The following is a 15,157-nucleotide window of genomic DNA, read 5'->3' as shown; positions in this document are numbered from 1 at the left end:
ATTTTTGTCTAGTGATGAACAAAATATTCTAATTACAGCTGTCCAGAAGTGCAATAAACTGCCTAAAGAGGTGCTGTGAGTTCTGTGTCTTTGGAGGATTTCAGATCCAGTGTGGATAATCAAATTTTGAGGATGTTCTAGTGGGAACTCCTTCTAGGGTATGGTGTGAGTCTCTGAAATGCCTCCCAGATTTAGGATTCTCCAATTCTGTGGTGGTGGAAATACAGTTACAAAGTTTAAAAAAAATGGAATTATGCGTAAAACTTGCCTTTCATTCTACAGTGTAATCCAGTGACTGGGACATGTTAGACCTCACCCATGAAGGTTCACTTACAAACGTGTAAAGATGTTGGATGCTTTAGCCTATATATAATAATAGTAATAGTATAAATCTTGAGAAAAAAAGTTCTAGAGGGCATTGGCGGTATGCCTCAGTTTGGGTTCTAGATTTATTCTAGTGCTTCTTTGCCTTGGAAATGCTTGCAAAACTGAGTTCTAGGAGTGATTCAGGTAAACCAAAGTTGATTTTTTTTCTTTGGAGTGTCATAAAGGTACTTCCATAAAGATCATGTGATAAGAATGACTTCTTCCAAAGTCACATGGTACAAGAGTATTTGAATCAGACAGGATCGATTCACTAAAATTTTGCAAAAACTTCTTAAATAAAAAAGTTTTCAATTAAGAGAACAGTACTGTCAGTCTTCTTTATCACTGTTAGAATTCTTAAAGAAGTTACTTTCTAAAAACATAATTACTTAAAGAAATATGTTTAAGCTAAATAAATCAACACATGACTATGTCTAAAATGGTTCTGTTTACTCTGTATCAGTTCAGATACATCATCCTAAGCTTCTCTGAATTATTCATATTCATAATTTTTTGAGTCAATTAATATCTCATGTACCACAATTTGTAGAGCTATTCCTCAATTTGTTTCCAGTTCTTTCTGAACGTAAAAAATGGTGCTGTGAGGATATTGGAGCATATGGGAATTCTTTTTCTAAATTTGGCCTCATTAGACACATATCTAAAAGTGAGATCTATAACCAAAAGGTATAGACTTTATAGTTACTTTTTAATCACAGTTTTAAATTACTTTCCGGAATGTTTGGATCAATTTCACAGATTCTGAAGTCTTTCATTGTTGTTTTCTTCTATAGTGCTATGTTCACTTTGTAAATTTTTCTCCTAGTTCTTATAGCTCTGCACCAGTTCTTACAAGTTTTCCTAGAAACTTATATTTTTTCTATTTTGTCTTCCAGTATTCTGGATTTCACACCGAAAGATCTGAATCGGATCATGACAGTCAGTGGGGAGGAAGCCCACTCACAGATACTGCATCTCCACAGTTATTGGACCCCTCGGAAAGGCCCAGCTCCCAACATGATGCTTCATGTGCCTATAGACAGTATTCAGACCGCACCTCTCTTTGCTATGGCTTTGCACTTGACCATTCCAGGCTGACAGATGATAGGCATTTTCATACCCAGGCCTGTGAAGGAGGCCGTTGCGAGGCAGGTCGATACTTCCTTGGCACCCCACAAGCTGGGAGAGAACCCTGGTGGGGTTCTCGTTCAGCACTACCCCTAACCAAGTCCTCCCCAGAAAGCAGAGAAGCCTATGAGAACAGCATGCCACACATAACCTCTGTTCACAGAATTCATGGTAAGAGTAGTAGGGAGCAAATAAAAAATGTATATGAAACTCTTTGCAAACCTTCAAGCAGTATATGATGAAACTGTTAGTAGTAGCAATATTACTAGCAGTAGAGTCTCTGCTGAGATGGAATCATAAATTTCAAGGCTACAGTACAGTATTGTAGATGTGGGAAGTATACTTCTTAGTCCAAATGATTTTCCTTTGGATTTGTTGATTTGCAACTCTGTACTGCTTGAGGAAGTAACAAAGCTAAGAACATAATTTTTTTTACTAAATCTGTATTAAAAATACCAATTGGATCTGCTTTTAGTATATGTCAAATTTTGAGTTCTTGAGAGAGAGGAAAGTGTTTTAGTACCTTAAAATCAAGAATATTGTCTTTGTAGTTAAGGGGCCAAAGTTCAAATCTCATCAGTTCTTATTTACTACCTTTGCGGCCTTGGGCAAGTTAATTAACCTCTCTGGGCCTTGAGTTTCTTCATCTGTATAATGGAGTTGGAGAGATGGTTTCTGAGACCCTTTGAGCTCTGGATTTATGATCTGATGGCCCTTTGATTCTGTTGTGTATCTTCCGCATTCTTGCGCTCACTTAGAAAATAAAATATAAGTGACCTGGCCATATAGAAAATCATTCAGAAAGAATACTGGGAGGAAAGGATACTATGACATGCATGCAGAGCACACTTAAATGCTCATGTTGGCATTATTATTTGGAAGCCGGATGGTGTTGCAGGCTCGGGAAAATGGAGAATATGGCTAAATTGCTTGGCGTCACAGAAGGGTTTTTTTTTGGCCCAGTGTGTAGAGTTAACAAGGAATAAGTAGATGTCCAGTTGTTTCCATCAGAGTTGAGTTCAGGAAGGTCTCTTGAATACTTCCTGTTGTATCTTTTTTTTTTAAGTAGACTCTAATGCATTCGTCTGTTAATTACTAATTACTAGTTAGTTACTAGTATTTACTGTCGTTGCTTCCTGAATTCCCACAGTGCACTAAGCATTTTAAATAGGTTAACATGATATTCAGCCTATGTCTTACATTATCCTTCATGCAGCCAATCTCTTGCTACCTTACCCCCCCCATTATACCCTCTTATTTTTTCTCTTTGCTTTCCAATTATTCCATTTTTATTTTCCACTTTTGTCTTATTTTATAAAATGGGAGTAGATGTCATGGAAAGGGAACTGGAAAGAACAAAATTTTTATTAAATGCCTATTGTATGCCGGGCACTGAGCATAACCCTAAAAGCATTAACCAGATGTGAGTCATGACAAGAGAGAGGTTGGGGGGAGGTACCCAACACTTGTAGTCTGGAAGGAAATGCTAGAAAGAAAAAAAAGTAGCTAGGAAAGGTTTGGAGCGATTAATAGTATGATTGTAGAATTCTTCTAGGAGAAGCAGGGTGATCAGATGGACAGAATATTGGGTTTGGAGCCAAGAGAACAAAATTCAGATTTTAGCTCTGCTACATTCTACATGTATATTACTGAGCAAGCCACTTATGTCTCTGAACCTCAGTTTCCTCATCTGTAAAAGGATGGTGTAGGACTAGATAGCCTTTAAATCTATGATGTGTATGCCATATTATGCAGTCTACAGATTATCTGCATGACTTTATGCTCATCTTCCTTTTATATTGACTTTGGATTCTGGCGAATTTGATTTTCTATAGTAGATAATTCTGTCTTTGCATTATTCCTCAAAATCCTAAACAAGCACTCTACCTGCCTCTGACTTTTTATTCCACCCTTGCTTGGATGACATTCCTAGATGATAGTGTTGAGTTGAAAAACACTGAAAATAGGAGATGCCAACTCTACAACGAAATATACATATTGTATGGATTTCAAGAGGAATATTGATTTTAAATCCTTTTATTTTCTACCAAGTAGTGTACAAATTAATCTAAAAGCTTTATCTGTAGTAACTTAAGATATATTTAGACAGCTTTTCCTGAAGTTAAAAGAACAATCCTTGCACTGACAGGCTAACTGCATTCCCCATGGTGGTGCAGGTTCTTGATGGCTGTAGCAGCAACACACAAACTTTATAGTGGGTTCTCTTAAATTGAGAAATCTTATTAGCAGATATCTAACCTAGCTCAGTGTGGAAAACAGCATGGCAGGGATGTCTGCAAGGTGATGAATTTTAGTCTAGCCTCCTTATTTTACAGATGAGGAAGTAAGAGGTTCAGTTAGTTCAAGTGACTTGCCTAGAGTCATATAAGTAGGGATTGGCAGAGCTGTGCCATCTGACTCTAAGCCTGGGGGCCCTTTCCAATTTGCCATGATTTCTGCCTTCATTTACATTTACTTTCTAGTAAACTTGCATATTATTTTTGAATTTCAGAGCTTCTGACAATGTAGGATCAATCATAGGTTTCTAGATTTAGAGCTAGAAGGGACCCCTAATTCCATCTAGTCCAATACAGCTTTTACAGATGAAGAAACTGAAACCTCAACAGATTCAGGGGCTTGTCTAAGATCGCTCAGACAGTAAACAGAAAATGTAGGATTTGAATCTAGCATGTGGGACTGTATGTTTCTGCATTGTGCCTGACTTTAAAATGATCGATGAATTGTTTTTCTTTTAGAAACATGTTATATTGTATGTTTTCCACACTTTTTTCTTATTAAGAATCTGCTTAGTGTTTAATCCATATATGGGTCTTTCCCTAGGGAGAGGTCACTGGGATGAAGATAGTGTGGTCAGTTCTCCAGACCCTGGGTCTGCCAGCGAATCAGGTGACCGCTATCGTGCTGAACAGTACCAGAGCAGCCCCCATGAACCCAGTAAAATTGAAACTCTGATAAGAGCCACCCAGCAGATGATTAAAGAGGAAGAGAACAGATTGCAGCTCCGGAAAGCCCCTCCTGACCAACTGGCTGCCATCAATGGAGCAGGGAAAAAACACTCCCTTTGTTTTGCAAACTACCAGCAGCCGCAGCTGACTGGAGAGGTCTGCCATGGCCCCTCTCTTGCCAATACTTCCCCATGTGAGCACCTCCAACAAAGAGAAGGGAAGATGATGAGCCCTCATGAAAACGACTATGGCAGCAGCCCCACAGCCTTGTCTAGGATAAGCAGTCCCAACTCAGATCGGATTTCTAAATCAAGCTTGGTATTAGCTAAAGACTATCTCCATTCAGATATGTCCCCTCATCAGACAGTAGGAGATCATCCGGCGGTCTCTCCGAACTATTACAGTTCTCACCGGCAGTATTTTGATAAGCATGCTTACACATTAACTGGGTATGCCCTGGAGCACTTGTATGACAGTGAGGCCATTAGAACCTATTCTTTGGGCTGCAATGGCTCCCACTTTGATGTCACTTCCCATTTAAGAATGCAGCAAGACCCAGCACAAGGACACAAAGGGACATCTGTTATAATAACCAATGGGAGCTGATGTTTTTTTTCTAAAAAAAAAATTGTGCTTTAAGGATATCTTTGAAACATAGTTGGAACATATATATGTTTTAATGCCCTTGTTACCAGCATTTAATATACCACAGTATGTTAGAGAGAATAACCTAAGCTACTGAAGCTACTGGGTATGAATTGACACATGTTACTGTAAAAAAATAAGAAATGCACTAGCATTCAGGGTTACAGTGAATGGAGTGAAAGTGAACCTGGAAGTTGCCCCCAGGATTTATGGGAGCCAGAATGGATAAAGTCAGAGTTGAAAATACCAGTGTAGATCAAGTGAGCAGTTTATGCACATTGTTTAAGTACTAGTTGGAAATGCCACAGAGGAAGGACCCAGTGAGCTGCATGGGCACAGATCGCTACTCACAAAACCGCTATGCACCCTTGACATGCAAAAAATTGGAATGTAGACCATAAAATGCACATGCCAAAAATGGGGAATTTTTCTTAACTGTAACATGTATTGTTTCTTCACGATGTGATGAAATTGTTGCTATTGCCCGAAGATGAGAATGAGAGATCTCAGAGAAGGGCTTTCTTTCCTGTGGTCTCTTAGCCGTTCTGACACATTTGATCTAGGCATAAATTAGGGATATGATTCTGGATATGGCACTGGACATCTTTCTCACATGGTATCTATTAGAAGCAATCAGGAAGTGGCAATTTTCATTCTGCTTTTGAGTCATACAAAGGGACATGATTACACTGACGTAGAAGTAAGGGGTTGTGTTAAATAACAGCAGTGAGATGTTGGAACAGGCACAGAGAATTGAAGGCATTCAATTAAAAGAAATTCAGGGGAAGCCATGAGACCAGAAGCAGAGATAAATGAAAAGATTTCCAAGAACAGACCGTTTCAGGTTCAGACTGTGTGTGCCATTGGTAATCAACACATTAAGAGTTTTTGAAAAAACAGCTACAGAACAACCCACCAGGAAACAAGGCTGATAGAGAGGAAGTGTGAAAAGTAATTAAGAAAAATAAAGGGAAGTACTGCGTAAAATGATTGGAAGTGTTTGAAAACATTGCTAAATATGATTGTGCAAATGTAAAAACACATGGAAAGCCAATATAGTGAAGACATAATCTGGCTTCAAGAGAATGTTTAAGTCGAAAGCTTAGCATAAGGCACAGGACTTTGAGATGTAATATTCTGAATGAAGGAAAAGGCAAGGTATTGCAATATTTGCCTCTTTGGATTTGTTGTTTTTTTAAAGACAAGTACTGCTTCTTGAGGCATGTTGGGAGAGAAGAAAAGATAGCTTGACTCTTGACGAATAGTACTCGTCTTTGCCAGGAAACCTAGGTTCCATTACTATCTCTTATCACCAACCTGCTTTGTGAACCTATGTAGATCACATAATCATCCTGCCTAGTTCTCAGGTTGATCATTTATAAGACAGAGAGGTTACATTAGGTAACCTATCTTGAAGGAAATTTGCTGTTCTAAAATCCTGTGATTCATTAGTTCAGGAAAATTGGATTTAACCGAAAGATTCTGTTGGTTTGATCCATTATGCCTAGGGAATGGAAAGAATTTTAATTTCTGGGTGGTGTGCCACTCACACAGTCCTATGGCTGACCTGTAATTAAATCAGACCCTTTGAATCTCCCAGGTATGTTCAGTTCTGCCACACATGTTTAGACCTAGTCAAAATGTATATGGCAGGATCTGACAAGGGAAGAAAGATGAAAAGTAAATTTAGATCTAGAGAGAATACCAACTTTGCTGAACGAGATATATTCCAGAAATCCATGGAGAATGTTATAGATGGTATAGGGAGGTAGTTCATAAACTTATTATTTACTCATCTTTCATGATGTTTATTTTATCTAGGCACAGAGTTCTTGGCTCCTTTAAGGAGTGTTAGGCATTTGAAGAGTTAACCTACAACTTTTAAGAGAAAATACATCACTGAACACTGAACAGAATAAGAATATACTTCTGTCATTTAGCAAAGTACACTTGATAGTCCATAGGCAGGAATGGTCCTGGATGATAGTAATCTGAAGGTTGAGTACTAACTAGCCTGTCATAAGCAAAAGCAATGGTGAAATTCTTTTAAAATCCATGACAGACATATTTCTTGAGTTGCTTAGTGTGTTATAAAGACAAAGAAAGACCAGAGTAAATTAATGATTTTTATTATTAATTGTGTCATCTAAAACAATTCCAATGCCCAGTTTAAAACAAATACAATTCTGAAAAACATCAATTTAGGTATGAATCATAAGTTAGAAGTAACTTTTTGGAGAACTGTGACCATGTTGGGGTACTTGCATTGGCTTTCTGGTAATTTTGTTAGAGAAAGGGTATTTTGAAAGTGCTAAGGATTTAGTAAAACTGAGTGTGAGAATTAAGAGCCAAAGATATGGGTAAGCTGAAATATTTAGCAAATATGGCCTACTTTAGAAAGGAAGTTTGTACAGATGGGCCCTTACTGATGTGTACACATTCTACAGAATATGGCAAAGACAGATGCTAGAAAGAGTAGTTGAAACATAAGAACCAAGGAAAATGAACTTATGTTAGAGGAAAGGCTGGCCCTAAAGGAATTTGGGTGGAATTTTTATGTGGAAGCTAGTTAATAGATGGAGAAAGTAAACTATGAAATTTACTGATAGGAGCAGCCTGAATAAATAAAGCTTGTATGTAGGGAAAGAGAAGAATTGCCCAAGTTATATCTTGGTTAAAAATTCTAATTGGTTCAGCTATAAGCACATTTTTGTTCTATTTAACATACCAATGCTATCAGTAGTTCTTTAGTAACAATCCCATCACCTGATATTAAAATATAATTTGGGGAAAGTGGAGTAAAAATATACAGCATTGTTATTGTGTTTGGCAACATGCTATGGCATAGCAAGGTCAGAATGACTCAGAACAAGTCCCGCTGTATTTCCCTCTGGCAGAAACCTTAGTAAAACAGTGTACAGAAAATGGTAAACTGTGTTTCTAGTCCTCATCCATACATTAACCACAAGAATATGTTTCCCATGCTGTGTGGACGCTGTCTACATCCTTTTTGTGTTTTATATAAAATGGAAAATACAAGTCCCCAATAGCTTGATCAGTTAAGTTTATGTTCTGACTGATCTTGGGTTATATAATCGTTGTTTTCCATTTCTTTGGTAAATGCTGAGAATCATGGCATTGAACTTTAAAAGGCAGTATCTTAAAACACTAATCGCGAAAAGTCTCATTTTTAGACTGTCTTAGGAATAATAAATAGACACTATATCTTGTGTCTCTGCCAATAACACTAAAACTTTCTCTTTGGCATTTTTTTAGGCCAATTCAGAACTTTGCGTAGCTAAAGTAATGTAAGGAATTCTCCTTTGGGGATGGGGGAACCACTTTGTTAATGAATGTGGAAGATGCAGTAAATTTTCTTTGTTATTTTTCTAATTTATAACATTAGCCTCACTGTTAATCCAGGGCAGACATTTCAGGATCGATTTAATCTCTACTTATTGGTTGATGTACTATGTTGAATGGAATATTTCTGTATTTCTATACATAGTTGCTTGACACTAGATAATATGACACCTGTTGAGGTGACACTTCAGATGAGATGGAATTATAAATTATTTGCCATTTATGTTATCCCAGAAACACCACTTTCCCCCATTCATACTGGATGATACTTGGAGGAATGAGAATAACACCATTTGGCCAGATTCTTAATTCCCTTTATACCCTGTTCCATCTATTGCTTTGGGCATGGAGACCTCCCACTTACTGGTGAGCTTTCCATGGGATGTGAGATGAGTGAATACATAAGATGCATTGATGAAGTGTTTTCTGTGTGCCAAGATCTGTGGAAAGGAAAGATGACCTTCACTCAGAACAGGCATATTCTCTTTTTTGAAACCAGGCAGAATTTTGTTGCTGCTGTTACTAACCAAGACTAGAAAAATGTCCACGAATTCTTTATAATAATGATTTTAAAGCATATTTTCTCAAAACCTGGGTCAAATAACCTCTGTGAGTGTCAGTTTCCTCTCTTATAAAATGAGGAAGTTGGATTAGCTGACCTGTTCCGTTCTAGCTCTAAAAGAGATTATTAGAAAGAATAAACAGTGGCTACATCTAAACATTCAGTTTTATGAATATTTGACTTTTCTTGTTGATGAGTTGTTTCAGTCGTGTCCAACTCTCCATGACCCCATTTGGGGTTTTCTTGGCAAAGATACTGGAGTGGTTTGCCATTTCCTTCTACAGCTTATTTTACAGATGAGAGTACTGAGGCAAACAGGGTTAAGCAATTTGCCCAGGATCACACAGCTAGTAAGTATTTGAGAATATTTGTCTATATCTCTTCTCAAGAGGAGGAATTGGGTGTCTCTAAACTTCCAGATCATTTCTATGAAAACCAAGAGCAAAATGTTATTCACTGAATGACCCAGAGGCTTGAGAATATTAAATGTTGGATGAATGCCTAATTAAGTTATTGTATTGAATTTGGAATATCAAAGACATGGCTGTTTTGGGTTCAACTTATTTTACATGGGAGGATCACATACATTTCTTTTCTAGTTTCTCTTGCAAGAATTTAAAGAACTTTAATTTCCAAAATTTACAACACCCCTTTTCCTGCTTTATTGGAATAATCCATCTAGAAACACATACTATTTTCTAAATAGATGACTAATGGAAGCAAAATTCTAAAGTGCTCCAAAGACTAGGTGGAATGATCCAAAATATGATGTTAATTTTTGGGATTAGGAGCTTGAGTTCTGGTAGCTAACTCTTTGAAATACTTGGTTTACTTTCAGAAAGTAAATCACCATCATGGTATATAACAAATTCATGGTGGATGAGTTCTGTCTATATGAGAGTGTATATTTTGCAGGGAGTGGGGGAATTATCAATGTGATGCTCATTTTTTTTTTGTGCGCAAGACACTCAAGCATTATAAATAATAACAAAGATAATTATTTGCCATGTTTCTTAATAAACTGGGAAGGCACAGGAAAATTTGGAATTCCTAAATTGTTGGAGGATTTCAAACCAAATTTGCGTAATTTTTAAAAATGGTTTAGCTGGAACTAAGTAATGGGAATTTGCTTTTAGAAACCTGTGGGGGAATTTGTCCTAATCAACAGATTTGGGGCCTGGAAGCAAAGAACGCCAAGAGTTGGAAGGGATGTCAGTGGTCATCTAGCTTGATCTCTAACCTGAAAATAACAATTACATATAAATTTATGTTATATAACAAATTCCATTGTGTTTACATTGCAAAGGAAATGAAATCTGCTTGGAAAATTATTTTAGTGGTATTTACATTTTCAAAAATTTTTTCCAAAGGCAAACATTTATCATATCAAGCATAGGAAGGCACACTTCAAAAAAATATGATTTTCCAGGCTTGCTTTTGGACTGGCATTTAAAAAAGAGAAAGAAAAAAAAGCAGAAGGAGGAGAAGAAAGGGTTATATTGTTAAAGGAAGAAAGTGATCCCTGATATTTCCAGTGCCATGCCTTGCAATATATCGTTTTTAGTGACACTGTGGCAAAACACCTGTGGCTGGAGGTTTTACTTTGGAATGTAATGTAGAGAAAAATTAGCAACGTCAACAATATCTTGCAGAGTGTTCCCGTTTATAATTATTTATATTGTAAATAGCTTTCTGAAGTAAATTTGAAGTTAATGTGCATAAAATGTATTTATTATGTGAAGATTTTTTTTGGTTTAAAATATAGTTACCAATATGCATTTTTGTCTGGATTCATGAGTCTTTTAAATGATCATCACTAACACAAAGAATTTTAATTTGCAAAGCAATTTCCATACATTATCACATTTGAACCTCACAAACATTCTATGACACAGGTACTATAGATAATCACCATCTCTGTTTTATAATTGGAGACATAAAAGGTGACTTGCTCGTGATCATAAAGGTAATTGGAAGATTTAAACTCAAGACTTTACTAAATCCAAATCTAATATTTGATCCATTATGTTGTTTCAAATTGGGATTATTTCTTGAAAGATAAATCTATATAGTATAAGGTACAAGACTTTTAACAGAAAAGATACGCTAAAATAATAAAACTTTTGGAAATTAAACTACTTTTTCAGTGTAGAGCTAGGGACATTACCAAGCAGTTTGCCGTTAGTTCTTGGCATCTCCTTTTGAATGTGTCCAATGTGTTTTCTCCAGGGATTTCTCACACACCCTGTTTGCCCTCAAAACTTTCAGCCAGGATCCACACTTGAGCCCCTGGGAGAGATTCACACAGTGCTCTAAGAATTGAAGGCAATGTTTTGTGTGCCTTCCATAAAGCAGTTTTACAAAGCCCATTAAATGTGTCACAGAAGGGTTAGCCAAGGCTTATTGGCCACTGCGTCACTATAATTCTTGAAAAGTGCTTTATCTTAGAGCTACGCTGTCCAAGAATGGTTTAGAAACAAAGCTACAATGATTTTCACTTCTATTTTTTTGAAAATAATTTCACCCAATAACTTTTCTCTTTATGGGCAGTTATGTATAGTCTCATGCTTGATTTTCCCTTAATTGCTTAAAAGGAATAATTTAAAAAAAAATCAAGACCCTATGTGTGTACATGAACAAAACAATTGGATGTTTAGATTGTTTTGAATGAACTGGCCAGTTCACTGGAAAGATACATCAGTCTGGTACTTTTGTTGAATAGACCCTAGGGTATATATTTGCAGTGGGGGTGAGATTGGTGGTAGGGGTGGTGGTGATTTTTCTCCATTATGGAAAATACAGTGTCTTTGTATTGGACCAGGTGTCCAAAACCCAGGAGGAAGATTTATGATCATGTAATCATTTTTTCATCTGATTACAGCATAAAATTTTCAGATATTCCTCTTCTTTTCTTGAAAACTTGAACTCACACAAAGAACAGGATACAGTGATTAGGATCCTTGTTTTTCCTTATACTGTTTGTCTTGTTTGAGGGTTTGTCTATTTTGATAAGCTCAGCTATTTAAAAAAATATTAACAGACATTTAATATTTAATAAATTTAATATTAAAATATTAATTTCAAGTCTACCTACAAAAGCTGTAATATTTGCCATTAAAATGCCCATGAAATGTTTCTCTCCTCCTGAGACTGGAGGAAGTACCCATTAGATTTTTTTAAGAAAGAAAAAATAAGTTCAACTCCATACCTTGAGTAATGTTCTGGGAATGGCTAGATTCTTTTGAGTGAGATGTAGTAGCCATTCTGTAGCTATGAAGATGACAAAATATTAAAGACGGAATGCTTAATTCCTAAGTTTTCCTCATTTGAAAGAAACCTGCTGAAGTTCATTAGGTTGGTTATCACATGGAACGATCATCACCACTCTCCCCACCCTCTCCCCCAACCAGATGGAGTCTCATAAGAGACATTCTTTAAGTAAGTAGTTTGGGCTTCCTGTGATCAATCTTTCAAGTTACAGCAGGAAAGATGCGAACTTGCAGGTGCCAGCCAACTGAGAAGCTGCAAAGTAGGCCAGGACACTTCCCTGAAGTTTTGTTTCACTTTGTGTCATCAGAATAGTTGACCTTATTTAGTATGGCTTGGCCTTTTCATAATTATGCTTTATAACCTAATATGTGCAGTATTTACTGATGGAATTAGATCCAGTGTAGGAGAAATTCAAAACAGCCACTGGTTTGGAAGTTGACAAAATCTCTGCTTTGTTCAGATTTTGCTTTAGGTCAGGCTCCTGTGCACGGAGTAATTCCATATGGTAGCCTTACTTGAGCTCCATCTAAGTAAACCTTAAAGAGAATCTTGGCAAAATCCCTCTAGCCATAAGGAAATCATTCTGAGTTTCTGGTGAGGATTTCCTGATAGCTTTGTTGAGTTTTTAATTTTTTTTTAAAGTTGAATCCTGAAATCCTTTTTATGGATAAAGTCCCCAGGGTTCACTTGGGAATGGCTAATTGGAAAGATACAGCCATAATGTAGAAAAGAAGTCATGTGGAATATAATTGAGGTCCCTTAGATGACATGGCTCTAATTCTCAATTTTCAACCCTTTCCTTGGTGAGATGCCCCATTACTTAAAGACTGAGAATGATTAGTTAGCAGTGTCTGGCTAAATCTATTTTTCAATTAGAAGGGGAAGAAACAGATTCTTGTGCATATTTGCAGTTAGATAACTTAACAAGAGAGAAGCAACAGCCAAGGATTTTCTTTTGGGATGGAGATGGAAAGACATTGGTTGCTTTTTCATCACATATAGAGGATGCTGTGAAATTCTTAATGCAGTTTTAAGCTTTAATAATTTCAAAAGTACAAATTCTACAAACTCACAAAAATTTCACTTGAAAGTTCAGTTATTTAGATTTCTTTTACATGTATTTAATTTTTATGAATTTTGAGGTATAAAATTTTAACTTAGCAAGACAGAGTACTCTGCCCTTACACATTCTGATAGTTTCTGGATGATGCTTTCTTAACAGATAGGTAGGAGAGGTCCTTTTGCTCAACCACCTACATCACCTGATCTACCTCCATCAGACTTTTTCTGGTAGAGTCTTGTGAAAACTGTTGTGTTTGGATAACAACCTTGTTCTTTAGATTGTCTTAACTGTAGGATTACAAATGAAATCCTTTCAGTCACTGAGTAGCAGCTGGAGAAAATTTTACAAACTTCAAAAATTGTCTTAAACAATATATAGCACAAGGTGGTGATTATATTGAAGTTTAATAAGAAACACGAATATTTTAAAATTTAAACAACTGACCTTTTAAATTTTGTTCCTTGTAAGTTTGTAACATGTATACTTCTAAAATTATTAAAGCTTAAATGTGCTAGACTTTGGGGACATCTTGTGTTTTCAAGAGCCTGAAAGTTCCTTATGTAAGTCCTTTCATCTGTTAGCGTATTTTGAAGTCTTTAATGACTTCAGATTTTGGTGCTTGAAATACATTCTGCTACTAAAACCCATGAACTTTCCTTTGTTTTAAATTATTTTTCCCATAGGCTCCTTCTCATGTGTGTTGGGAAGCAGAGGTTGCCCTCCACCTCCCGTACTCACCTCGGTGTTAACATTAATAGCATTGCATCTCCTTTAGAGACTTGCTGTCCTAGAACAATCACTAAAAGGCCTTTTCCAAAATGTTCTTCCCAGTCCTCCTCCTGACCACAGACTTTTTGCATCAACAGTAAAGAAAAGATCTTTGTGAAGTGTAATTTTCTTTCTCAGATCCTACTTCTCCAATTTATCCTGTAAACAATAATGATAATAGTTCAAATCTATATAGCACTTTTAGGTTTGCAGAAGGTTTTATGTACATCGCCTCATTTGATGCTCACATCCACCCCACGAGGAAGTACTAACAACACCCCTGTTTTACAGATGAAGAAATGGAGATAGAGAGAGGGTAAGTGACTTTCTAAGATTGTATAGCAAGTATCAGAAGCAGGATTCCCTGTTTTCAGTCAACCTTCATTTTCCTTCCTCCCACACCCTTTGAGAACAACGTTTCCCATTTATATAACAACCAATCAGGAGACATTTATGAAGTCCCTTTGTGCCAGGACTGATGATGGGGCTGCAAAAATAACAATGACGTAGTCCCTTCCCTCAAGGAGACTACACCCTATCAGGGAGAAACATAGTATATAGTTGTTGTGGTTTTTATCCTTCATTCTCAAAGAGGACCATGACATCAAGAAGGTGATGCCAAGACAAGCAAGTGAATTGGATTTAAGTGAGGAAGAGCTGTGCAAAGTCACCAACCTCACTTTCTCCTCTAGAGTCATTGGGGTCTAGTGGGAAGATATAGATCAGGATGACTGAGATGCAGTAGGAGACCTTGGCCTTTTTAAGCTAAACAGGTCTCAGTTTGACTGAGGCAACACTCATTCAGTGATTAAGACTAGGTAAGAAATGAGACAGAGAATGGTCTCTTTACCTAGTAAAAAGAAATCAGTCTGAGAGGGGAAGACCCTCAGGGTCTCCGCCCAAAAGAAACAATTGATATTTACATTCATTCTGAGCCAAAAAGGGTCCAAAGGATGAGGAAATGGGGCTTGACCTCCTTAGCCATTCAATGCAAGTCAGAATGATTTCAGTCCAATGGCAAGGTCG

At 36.9% G+C, this 15,157-nt stretch overlaps 1 protein-coding gene across 1 annotated transcript in view; it reads left to right on the top strand.

Moving 5' to 3' along the window:
- SIM1 (SIM bHLH transcription factor 1) overlaps positions 1 to 5,501 on the top strand; it is a 76,609-nt gene extending 71,108 nt beyond the window's left edge. Inside the window, exons 11-12 of the mRNA XM_072642928.1 lie at positions 1,263 to 1,665; positions 4,336 to 5,501. Of these exons, the coding sequence (XP_072499029.1) occupies positions 1,263 to 1,665; positions 4,336 to 5,066 (1,134 nt within the window). The 3' untranslated portion in view covers positions 5,067 to 5,501. The remainder of the gene's footprint in view (positions 1 to 1,262; positions 1,666 to 4,335) is intronic.
- Positions 5,502 to 15,157: the final 9,656 nt, after the last annotated feature.

Source organism: Notamacropus eugenii, chromosome 2 (assembly GCF_028372415.1).
Source record: "Notamacropus eugenii isolate mMacEug1 chromosome 2, mMacEug1.pri_v2, whole genome shotgun sequence".
NCBI classification, from domain to species: Eukaryota; Metazoa; Chordata; class Mammalia; order Diprotodontia; family Macropodidae; genus Notamacropus; species Notamacropus eugenii.
This window is presented reverse-complemented; position numbering and strand designations above follow the sequence as displayed.